The sequence below is a fragment of the Phragmites australis genome, chromosome 2 (genome assembly GCF_958298935.1).
Source record: "Phragmites australis chromosome 2, lpPhrAust1.1, whole genome shotgun sequence".
NCBI lineage: Eukaryota > Viridiplantae > Streptophyta > Magnoliopsida > Poales > Poaceae > Phragmites > Phragmites australis.
In genome coordinates, this window is record NC_084922.1 from 22,014,529 (window position 1) to 22,026,923 (window position 12,395).

General features: G+C 42.8%; 1 protein-coding gene across 1 annotated transcript; it reads right to left on the bottom strand.

The window, feature by feature from the left end:
- Positions 1–723: 723 nt before the first annotated feature.
- On the bottom strand, positions 724–2,407 carry LOC133909933 (uncharacterized). The gene is made up of 2 exons (XM_062352459.1): positions 1,766–2,407; positions 724–826 (listed from the first exon to the last, which is right to left on the bottom strand). The coding sequence occupies exons 1-2, from the start codon at positions 2,394–2,396 to the stop codon at positions 798–800; spliced, it is 660 nt and encodes a 219-aa protein (XP_062208443.1). The 5' UTR covers positions 2,397–2,407; the 3' UTR covers positions 724–797.
- Between the last annotated feature and the right edge of the window lie 9,988 nt (positions 2,408–12,395).

Here is a 12,395-nt window from a genome sequence, read left to right on the forward strand (position 1 = left end):
CTCTGCAGAGTTTGTACACTTTACCCACGAGTCGTGATCTTCTCTTTTGCCGGTACCCGTCGGTACCTTACACACTTCCGAGGTGTGCGCCAAGAGATCACTACGAGGCTTTTCCAAAGAGTCTCCCAGTATGCACTTGCCCACTGAGGTTTCACCGCCGTACATAAGTGGAGTAACCCTCCACCCCAGAAGCCCCCTCTTGTGCCAGGTAGAATCGGGAAGTAACCCTTCCTTTTCTACACATCCGATTGGCTCATACAACACCGGGAGAACATCTAATTACTAGGCCAAGCCGTACCATATTGGTCTCATGGTTGTACTATTGCCATGGATGTTCGCTCCACGAACCGATCCTTAAAATGGTCTGGGCAAGACCTCCAATAACCCCATAAGGGTATACTACCAAACAACCAATCATGCTGGGAAAAGTAGCCCTTTCTTGCCCAAAACCCCAATTGTTGTTTAACTCCCTTAACAACATTAGTTTCCATGATATTCTTCCCATATCAATTTTTAGTTCATAACTCAAGATTCATCATCCTACACGCTACATGTTCATCTAAAGCATGGCTAAGCATAAACATGATGATCTGGTATGGATAAAGCACCTATTTCTAACACTAGTATTTGCTATACTACCCATTTGTAAAACAGCATGCATATTTTTCAAAACTCGCTTTATGTAAAAACTAGGTTCTGCAATATGGTCAAGACACTTGCCTGGATGCTGCTCGGTTATCTTCGTAAACTTGGTTCTGGCATATCTTGAAGTCTCGACCTTGCAGCTCATCGAATCTCTATAAACGCCATAATCTGCTCACAAGATCTACCGACAAAAGAGAAAGCACAAAACAACTAAGAAACAATACACCAAAACAGAGACAACACATCATAAAAACACTATGGTTGGAAAGGATACGATTTTAGAAGAATTTTGGCGCGAGAACTGCTCAAATCAGAATTCAAACGGAGGAGAACAGGCTCTCAGAAGATTAAATTACGGTTGAAATAAAAAGGAGATAGAATATTCCCTAAAAATATTCTCGACGGATTTATGACATTATTGCCCAAGGGAAACCCTAACTATGGCGATGACATGACATCGGCAGGGAAAGAATGAAGGACAGAGTGCATGCGACGATGATGTGGTGGTGGCATGTTGGGAACTAGGGTTTTACCGAAAAGAATATCCGATTAGATTTGGTATGTGAGATCCTATACAATTTTATCAATATTATTTTAATATTTGAATTCATACCGTGTGCATAATGACATGTGAGCTCTACATGTCGAAGTCATCTGATATGCATCCAGCTATTAAAATAATACTATCTATAATTATATAGTACTACGTGACCAAATAATTATCGGACAAGAACACTGATGGTTGGTTTGGAAACAGGCTGAAATTAGATGAATTTACAAAGTGGCATTAGAGTTTGGAAGAAATTCACTGAATTGGACACAAGACGAATTTGTGTTTACTGAACAAGATTTGAATAGCTAACTATAGATGTGGCATGAAAATAAGAGATGGCAATTTTGATCAAAATTGGCTGAAAAGAATCTGAATAGGTGAACTTGTATTTGTGCTGATTGAACTGAAACGAAATTAAAGCTATACTGCAGGGGCTAGCATAAAAGAATTCTAAGCAATATTCAAAGGAAAGAGAGGGGGCTTTTTAAGAAACTTCATGAGGTGGGAGGGCTGTTTTGTATACATAACAAATTGTAGGGGGTTATGCAGAAAAACACCTTCTTCTACCTTTAGACTGCATGCAAGCACGCATGCATGCTGCCATTGCTGCAGCAAGGAGCTCCGGCCAGCGGTGCTTCAGCCAGCCGGAAGAGAGGAGGGGGGCTCGGCGGTGACCTCCTCGGCGATCTCCTCCGAAGGGTGGCATCGGACGACAGGGCGCGCACACATAGCAGCACACGGCTGTGGTCTGCATGCGGCTGCTGGGCACGCACGGCTGCGGGGCAGCGGCACGGCAGGGACGCGACACGCCCAGGTGCGGCCTCCACCCAGTCTGCAGCAGCACACACAAGCAGCGCACAGGGCAGGACGCGCACAGCGGCCAGCCGACATCGGGTTCCGGGGGTTGTGGACGGCTGGGAGGCGAGGCCTTAGCACCGCGCGAACACGTGAAGCCGTAGGCGAGCGCGGTCGGGTTGGAGGTGCAGCGAGGAGCCAGCGCGTCGAAGCTCGGCGGCGGGTCAGCGAAGAGGCTCGGCGTCAGTTTATAGAGGAAAAGAGCAACGGAAAGGATAGGTAACGCCCGCCTGTGATAACGGCCGCATTGCCACTCGTCCGTTGCTACACATTGAATGGCGTTTACAAAAATTGATTGCGGTGCTTGATCGTGGGTGAGCTGGCTTTGTTTTGTGTTGACCATTAGGACGAGGTTGCATCCAGGTTCAGAGAAGGACAGGTCGCCGAGCGTCCGCACGTTGAATGCGACCAGGCGTTTCATGCATGGCATTGGTGTGGCTGGTGCACGGAAAGGAAACGGAGGGGTAGGAAAGCACATGTTGGAGTTTCCATCCAGAGGAGCATCGCGTAACTCGAGCATGGTTGATTCACGTGCTGAAGTTGTCTACTGCTTGGTCATGAAGGAGAAAGCTAACTAGGGGCGAGAAGAGAGAAAGGAAACAGAATGGTGAGGCAAAAGAAAGGAAAGGAATGACAGCGCACATTGGGTTGGATCAAAATGACATGAGATGAGATTGTACAAGGAGGATTTTTGGATGATATAGAGAAAAAGGAACAAAGATTTATCCAACCTTGAAATTCCTTAACCTATTCTAATATTTTATAAAAACATTTTTTTAACAAGGTTATTTTATTGTTTTAAAAAGCTCACAACCCAAAATAGGAAATTTTGGGGTGTGACAATATCAAAGTTGGAACAACGAGAGCATCCATTGCTAGTAGATACACTAGATAGTAAATTTGCTTCACTAGAGTTGGATGAGCCTCTCTTAAGAATATCAATTTGTGTTTCAAGAGTTTTATAATTTTCATCTAAACAAGATAATTTCTCTTCAAGTAAGAAATTGTTACTCTTAAGGTCGGCAATTGAGGAATTGGCTAAATCACTCAACTTTTTCCTTCTCTTTAGCAAAGAGCTCCTCGAGTTCAAGGTTTCTCTCCTTTTCAAGGATGAGCAAGTCTTCTTGTCTCTCGAGGGTCTCTTCATGACTATCTATTGTATCCATTAGCTCCTTTATTTTAGCCATAACATTTTTATTCAAACCTTTGAACAAGTTATCACAATCACTATCATACTCACTATCACTATCTAAAAGCTTGGATTGAGATTTTACCTTGCGGCTTTTAGCCATGAAGCATTTCGGGGAGTTGTCATCATCATCACTCATTAAGAGTGATTTTCTTGGTGTAGGCTCATGAATAGCAATGGTGGTGACTCCTTCATCATCAGAGTCGGAGTCGGAGTTTGAATCCCACTCTTCTCCAATGTGTGCTTGGCCCGAATACTTTTTCTTGTATATCTTGTTCTTGTCCTTCTTATACGGCTTGACTTTGTTGTCTTCTTTGTCCTTTCCTTTCTTCTTGTTTGGACAATCGGCTATAAAGTGACCAACTTCGCCACATTCATAGCATGCCCTCCTTGATGTTCTCTTCTTAGGCATGTCCCTCTTGTATTTTGAATAGCCTCCCTTTCTCATGAATTTTTTGAATCTTTTCACAAAGAAAGCCATTTCTTCATCTTCGGAGCTTTCATCTTCACTTGTACTTGATTCTTGGACTTGCTTGCTCTTGCTTGCCTTGAATGCAACCTCTTTGTTCCTTGAGGTTGAGCTTTGCTTTGCATGGATCTTCACTTCATTTGCTTCTTCTTCCATGAGCTCATGAGCAAGAATCCTTCCAAGCACATCGCTTGGTGTGAGCCTCTTGTAGTCTCTTCTCTCTCGGAGGAGCGTCACCAAAGTGGGATTTCTAGGAGCAAATGCTCTAAGTAATCTCTTCACCACTTTGTGATCATCAATGTCCTCGCTTCCGAGCCCTCTTAGCTTGTTCACAAGCACCATCATCCGATCATACATTGCTTGAGGAGTTTCATGATCCTCCATCACAAATCTTCCTAGCTTTCCCTCAAGCAACTCTATTTTGGATTCTCTCACACTTTTAGTCCCTTCATGAGCAACTTGAAGTGTATCCCAAATTTGCTTAGCTTCCTCAAGTCCATCCACTTTGTTGAATTCTTCCGGACTCAAGGCACTAAGCAACACACTTGTGGCTTGAGCATTGCGATGCATATTTTGTTCTTCACTTGAGGTGAGCTCTTGGTCTTCCTCCGGCAACTCAAAACCTGTGCAAACAATCTTCCAAATACTTGGATGAAGAGAGATTAAATGCATTTTCATTTTGTGCCTCCAAGCGGCATAATGTGTACCATCGAAGAATGGTGCACGCCCGGAAGGCACGGAAATGTAATTGCTTGAATAATTCAAACGATCATAATTGAAAGGAATTTCAATTCCCTTTCCTTTACCATTACCATCGTCACTCCTTGAGGGATCATCTTTAAAACCCCTCGGACTTTCGGATGTCGACATAATGATTCCCTCCAAGCGGTGAAGCTTTGTAGGAGGTTAGGCTCTGATACCAATTGAAAGTGCCTAGAGGGGGGGTGAATAGGCTTTTCTGAAAATTAAAACTAAAAACAGCGGATTTAAACTGCCGGATATTCCGGTGAACGCCGGATACTCCGGTATGGTCCGGAGTATCCGGTCTAGTCCGGAGTCTCCGGCCTAAATGGGAATTTCAGAATAAATGTGAATTAAAGATAACAGCTAGAGTCTAAGGTTTATACTAGGTCTACTAGATATCACAGAGCTAAAATAACACTTAACACTAGCAAGATTGTCACTAGAGCAATTTATATGACAAGTCACAAAATTCACACGCTAAAGTAAATAGCACAAATAAGAATACGTGAATTTATCCCGGAGTTCGGCCACCTCACAGAGAAGTGCCTACGTCTCCGTTGAGGAGCTCACAAAGAGCCGGGTCTTTTCCAACCATATCCTCTTCTAGCGACCACCAAGATCAAGCTTGAAATTCTTACTCAATTTGAAGATGTTTACAAACTACCCGAGGCACACCATAAGTTTTGGGTGCTCTACGGGCGACTCCTTTCCTTCTAGAAGCCCAAAGCTTCAAGAGAGATGATTGCAGTAGATACTCGATGAAGAACTCAATTGCTCAAGTGGCTTGTATTCTCTCCAAACACAAACTCTCAAAAATTTGCAAACTTTGCACTAGAGGTGGTTGGAGGGTCTTTGAATGCTCTTAAAGTGCTCAAGAGGTCTCAAGTTTACCAGCCACAGCAAGCTCTAAATGTCAAGGGGTGTGGGGGCATTTATAGCTCTCTCTCAAAAACTAGTCGTTACTGTTTTGTCAGAACTTACCGGAGCATCCGGTGTACACCGGAGTATCCGGCCCTAAATCCAAAAATGGCGTCAGAACGGTCACAGAACGTGTCAGAACTAGCCGTTACGGTTCTGTTAAATTACCGGAGTCTCCGGTCCTGACAGTCCTTCCAAAAACGTTAAGTCCGGAGACCAGCCGGACCCTCCGGCCTCTCTAGGGACCGGAGTATCCGGTGAACAACGGAGACTCCGGTCTCTCTTTTCTTTTAAGAAAAAGATTAAACGCTAACCGAGAGTCTCTGTCGGAGTCTCCCTCGGAGACTCCGGTTAACACTAAAACATTTACCGGAGTATCCGGTGAACACCGGAGACTCCGGTCCCCTTTTTTTTTAAAAAGACACTTAACCGAGACTCTCTGGCGGAGTCTCCCTCGGAGACTCCGGTCTATTAACCCTTAAACTACCGGAGTGTCCGGTATACACCGGAGACTCCGGTCTTTTTCCAAAAAGAATAAACCGTAACCGAGACTCTCTGCCGGAGTCTACCTCAGAGACTCCGGCTGAATACTGAGTACGTGAGTGAAGTTTTTCAGAATGAATTCTGTGTCCGTGAGTGAATATGTCTCTCAACTAGGTGGTTCTAAAGGATCTCTTGAGCATTTAGACATTAATCAAGAAATCAAATCCAACCTTCTAAATAGAGCGGCTATCCTAGACTCAATCTCAAAAGTAAAAGAATTTAAATCCTATTGAGTACTCTTCGTTGATTCTCAATTTGTTTCGGCGAGCGTCAAACGTCATTTATCTTCACATCTAATGCTTAAACCTGTTCATAATTCGAAAAGTATGTTAGTTCTTTAATCGTTTTGTCATCAATAAGCCAAAACCCACTTAGGGAGCCTAGATGCACTTTCAGGTGCGCTGTTGGGGCAAGAGTTCATCTTGCCCCAGCAAGTATGGTGAGAGTTTCTTCTAAGGAGGAGACTCAAGCTTAGAGACGAAGTTTAAGAGGAAGGAACACCACGAATGTATTGATGGTAGAAAAAATGGATCAATCTGGGGGGATTATCATAGCGTGACTTGGTGTTTATTCAACTCTATGTCTTTCTGCTGTCTAGCCCTCCTCCCTTTGCTCAGGCGGCTATGGCCCCTATTTATAGGGCCGTGCGTAGCTTGGCGTATAAGTTACCATAATGTACCAATATCTAGGATCCGACCGATTTACTGGGCCTTATCTCAGATAACTACTTTTCTACCCTACCTGGGAGATAAATATCTACCGTTGTAACTATCGTGGTGCCTGCCCCCTGAAGGGGACGAGCCGGTCGCCAATTGCGGCCTGGCGCTGAACTGTCAGCGGTGTCAGGATAGCCCTCACTACGCCAGGGTGCCAGAGTGGCGCCCATCAGTCTAGGCCTTTAATACCGGTCACTTCCTGGCAGGCAAAGCACGGCCGGCGCTCTCCTTTCGGCAGATCTTCCCAGGGCCTGCTGAGTCATCCTGCTATCTTCGGGAAGGTGGCCTAACCATCCCGAGGCGAGGGCCTTGGGAGGTGTAGAGCAGGGAGGTAAAGGCGTTGGGAGGCAGGACCCCAGAGGGCCAGGACTTCGGGAGGCCGAAGCTTCGGAGGATGGAGGCTTCGGGAGGCCGTGTTTTGGAAGGCCTCAGGGGGGTTGAGCCGGCGGAGTCAAGGGAAGGCTTTGTAGACGTGAAGGGGTACTGTGAGAGGATCTGATGATATCAGAGATCGAGCTTCTAGCAGTAGGTTCGGGGGGACCAGGATGGTGATCTTCAACCGTTATCCTCAGACTGGCTTATCTTCCCCTAAAACATCCCACTGCCTTGAACCATCTCACTACCAGGGACGACCATCCATCATTCTACTAGGGATCAGTATCATGTCACTGCCATCATCCATCTTGCTACCAGGGATCAGTATCATGTCACTGTCATCATCCATCTTGCTACCAGGTATCAGCTCGCTGCCGTTAACTATCTTGTTATCATGGATGTCAACCATCTTGGATCATTTCACCCACCCTGACCCATCTTGTCACTGATGATCATTTCACATCTGGGAACCATCTCATCGCCAAGGATCATCTCGCAGCCTTAGAAAATCATCTCAGTGCCATGGATCAAGTGGCTGTCATGCACCATCCCAGTGTCATTGTTGTTTGGCTCACTCATGCTGAGAATAGTAGCTAGAATGGTTGGTAGAAATAAAATCATGTCAGATACAATATAGTCAAACCAGAAGACTGATAGAGGATTAAAGAAACTGCAAAACACAATCTATTGATAAGTTTATCATATTGGTTACAGCATTACAGATATACATCATAATCGAACGTACTTTTAGCATCACAACACTCGGTCTTTGTATCAAACAACAAATTTTCCTGAAATGGCTCCAGTATCATGGATTCATATTTGTAAGTTTGCGATTTCAAAAGGATACAGACATTCAAGAAAGAAAGCAGTAAATTTCTCAATAAAGGATGATCTTAGAAAAAAAAAGATGACACTGCATTTTGAATGAATAATCTATGCAAATGCCTCTTGCGTCACTACGTGAAAAATAGACATGGGCGATGGGCGATGGCATTTATGAGTAACAGGTACCGTACTCGTCACCCCGAATGCATCACTGATGACTAGTTATTGGTGACGGGTCCCGAACGCGTCACTGATGACTAGTCATTGGTGACGGGTAAGGACTGTCACCAATAATGAACAAATGTAACGTCACCTATGAATGTCTCCCATATGCTGGGGAGAAATTTATAGGTGACTCATCACCCGTCACTTATATCGTATAATAAGTAACGGGTAACTAGGTTAACCATCACTTATAGCTTTCACCATGTACTGAGAGAAAGACATAAGTGACGGGTAAACTGGTTACCCGTCACTTATATCGTATAATAAGTGACAGGTAACTGGGTTACCCATCACTTATGGCTTTCACCCATCTACTGGGAGAAAGACATAAGTGACGGGTAACCTACACTTATAAATAACATAAGTGACAGGCAGACAGTTTACCCATCACTTATGTTTCTCTTGCCCTATAGGAATGAGCTATTTTCTGGCTGCATACTGGAACGTAGCCAGGATCTAGCAGCCGTCTTCTCCCTACAAACAATAGCAACGCATCCAAATACATATCGACAAACACACTTGTATAAGAACTCGCTTCATCACAGAATTGCAAATATTACAAAGTTCAAATGAATTCATTACAGAATCACAAATGTTACAAAGTTTCGATCAACTCATAATTACATAAGACTTCACAACCTAGGACTTCTATAGTGGAACTCGCCCTGTGAGCTGATGACTTCAGACACCATGGACTCGGAGATCTGTCGTCGAATATCTGATAGTGCACTGGCGTCGAGAAAATACACTTGTATTTCTGCATAATTTAACACGTAACCAAGTTTGGTGATAGCAAGTGTAAGCACATATTATACACAGCAAGTTTTGAGGAAATAATATTGTTATGAATGCTTGAGAAATAATATGGCAATATGGCTTATTTGTAGGAAACAGCATTTATTTCAAAACAATTCTTAAAAGCAAGTAATAATTAAGTTAATAACAATAAATAACCACCTCAATATTTCAACCATCTTAACCAGCCTTCCAACACATCAACCATGGCTCTCACCTCTAAGGTTGAACAACACTTTAATCATAGTTCACAACACTATGATTGACCAAACCAACCAAACTATTGTGACAACCCAAAAATTTAAAACCAAAAAAATTAAAAAACTTTTCCAAAGAAAATAAAAGAGTTTTCAAAAACTAAATAAAATTCCTAAGTGTATATGTGTGCCTTTATGAATATGCACATATATGTGCGTATGTGTGTTAGATGTATAAATACATATATACATTGATAGCTATTTTCTTATAAAGGAATATTTATAGATATATAAATATATATATATTGATTGCTTGATTGATTGGTTGAATATGTGAGCTAATATAAGAACCTACAAATAGTAGATATGCTATATAATTATATTTATACATGTGCATATACAAGAGGAATAAGAGGATAATAAAAAAGGAAAAAGAAAAGCTTTTAGATTACCAAGCCGAAGCCCATCTCTCTTTCCCTCTTCCTTTCTCTCCTCACCATCCGGTCCACCCAGTCAAGCCAGCCCGAGCCAACCTGTCACCCTCTCCCCCTCTCTCCACCTAGGGCCAGAGCCAGCCCATCGCGCCCGCCTCTCTTCGGGCCATGCTCAAGTGTGCCTCAAACCGAAGGCGGCTCCCTCCCAGACTCTCTAGCCCTCCCCGCTTATATATAACCACTCATACGTCATCCCCAGAGCACCCCAAATCTTTTCCCCAACTCACCGATGCAAGGGCAGCTCCGTAGCGCTCTAGGTTCAACACCGAGTCGCCATTGGTGCTCCTTGGCCGAGCTCACTGACTCGCTGCCTCCGTGCCGCAATGCCATCATCGAACCGCTCCAGAGCATCGCCCTTGCCTCCGGAGTCTAGCCGTAGCCTTGCTGTTGCTTCCTGGTTGCCGGAGCACCGTCGCCAATGAGACCTGAAGGTCACCGCTATTGTACACCATCACCAGGCCGCCTCGTCACCTCTCCGACCCTACGGTTGTCCAATGTGAGATCCTCATCTACTTTTGATGCTATCCCGCCACTCGTCGTTGACCATAGCCCATCGACGCATCTTTTCGGCGGAACTCTGGTGACACCACCACCGTGCTAAGCCCCTTTGCTGTCTCGGTTCTTATCGCTGGCCAACTAACCTTTTTCCCAAATCCCCAGCCATCCAATCTTGTTTCATCGGCTCAAATTATATCCAAGCCTTACACCTTTGGCCACCAATTAGAGATAGCCATATGGCCTTCATAATCCCAGACAGCCTTTTTGACACGTCATCTCACCGAGTTAGCATGCCACGTCAGTCGTTTTCCTGATGTGTCATGCCATTTCAACCAAATAGCTCAGTCAGCATGCCCAACCAATGTTTATTTTTCTTTTTGTTTTTTTAACTGTTGTGCTAACATCATAATTAAAGTATATTGCGCAATAAATGGATATCCAGTATAAAATAATTATAAAAATAATTAAAAAAAATAGGGCTTAATTTCTAATAATGTTTAATAGTTTTATGATTCAAATAAATGTTGTTTAACGTTTTTCCTTCTATGGTTTAAATAATGATTTCTATAATAAAATAATTCCTTAAATAGCATAAAATCTGAATTTGTTTTAGTAATGTTTAGTAATGTTTTATAATGTTTTTATTTATGTTTAATGTTTTTATATAGTTTAATAATTAGAGTAAATGCTAATAAATTTCAAAAAATCCTACAAAATCATAAATCATGGATGACTTTGGAAAAATTCTAGAAAATTTCTAGCAACATAATTTCATCTGTAGATAATCTTTTTAGTCATGTTTGGATCTTTAGAAAATCATAACTTGTTAACCATAGCTCCATTTTGACCCATTCTTTCTCCCGATTGTGTGGAAGGGTGTGATCTTGTATGTGTTGATGTTTGTTGAATGTTATTTGGTTCTTTTTTATCTTGGTATTTATTGTTGTGTTGTCTTTTTGCTTATTTTCCGTGAGTAGATGCCAATGTTCTGGAGGAGCTAGATTGACTTCAAGACCAAGACTCCGAAGACCCAACTGAGGAGTGAAGGCAAGTTGTGTTCTTGATCTATTTGTCCTAGTTTTCAAAATATTTTATTTTACAAACATGCATGCTAATAATCTGTTGGGAATCCCAAGAGTTAGGCTTACCTTAGTTTTCCCTTATCATCCTTGTCGCCATAGTATGGTTTTGGGTTATGGAAGGGTAGATGATGCTTAACATTGCTTTGGGATGGAAGTAATGATAATTACTTTACAAAATTGATAATGGTCCTATGCAACAAGGATAAAATATGATGGAATAATTTATGTAGCAACATGGCATAGGGATTTGAGCATGTGGTATGATGAGATCGGTATGTAATGTATGGATGGGAAAGTTGTAGCCTTGCTCAAATCTAAGGACCGGTTCGTTGGGTGACCTTTCTGTGTTTACAGTACAATCACAAGCCTGGTATGGGACGGGCCTAGCCAATTAACTAGTTTTACTCTCAGCATAGTGTAGACCATTTAGTGGTACAAGGAATGGAAGGGATGGACTTCCTTAGATCCGTAAGGCGTAAGAGGCGGATTCCATTGTTGAGGTGGAATCACGTGGCAGTGAAATCTTAGCGGGTAGACATGTGTTGAGAGGGGCATTGTAAAGGCTTTGTAGTGGTCAACCTGGTGCACACTTCGAAAGTGTGTAAGGTGCTGACGGGTAACAGCAAAAGAGTTTGATCATGACTTGTGGGTAGTGTACAACCTCTGTAAAGTTAAAACTGAATATTCAGTCGTGTTCACGGTTACAAGCGGTATAGAAAACCTACCATGATTATAGCTCGATGTTTTGGTTAGTTGGCCAATTGTGGTGGTGAGAACCATGGTTGAGGTGTGGGTCAGTCATGATGATGATAATCTTGGTTGACAATGGTTTGTCAATGGTTCAATCTTGGCAGTGGGAGTCATGGTTGAGGTGTTGGGTGTTTAGCCTTGGTGGTTAGAACCTTAGTTAAGGTGGTCAGTTGGTTAGGTCAGGACGGATGGAACCTTGAGGTGGTCAATTTTTTTCACTTAATTATTATCATTTTTCAAATGTTTCTACTTAAATGTTGTTTTATGCAAAAGAGCCACTTAGCTATATTCTTGTTAAAGCCTTCATATGCATATTATTTCTTCACAACTTGTTGAATACGACATGTGCTCACACTTGCTATAACCAAACACTCAGTTGGAAGAGAATTGGAATACTACGTGAAGGATGTTTTCTAAGGAGGTGTTCTCCATTGAATTTTTTTCTATGGAGTTATCGGTGAAGTTGAAGACTACGCTTTGGATACACTATGATTATTGGTTCTTTGACCCTTGAAGGTC

Excerpts from the sequence above, each read along its gene's own strand:
- LOC133909933 (XM_062352459.1), bottom strand. The coding sequence starts at position 2,396 with ATGGTCAACACAAAACAAAGCCAGCTCACCCACGATCAAGCACCGCAA. Across the intron at positions 827-1,765 it reads TGCTTGCATGCAGTCTAAAG|ATCTTGTGAGCAGATTATGG; the intron begins GTAGAAGAAGGT and ends TTTTGTCGGTAG.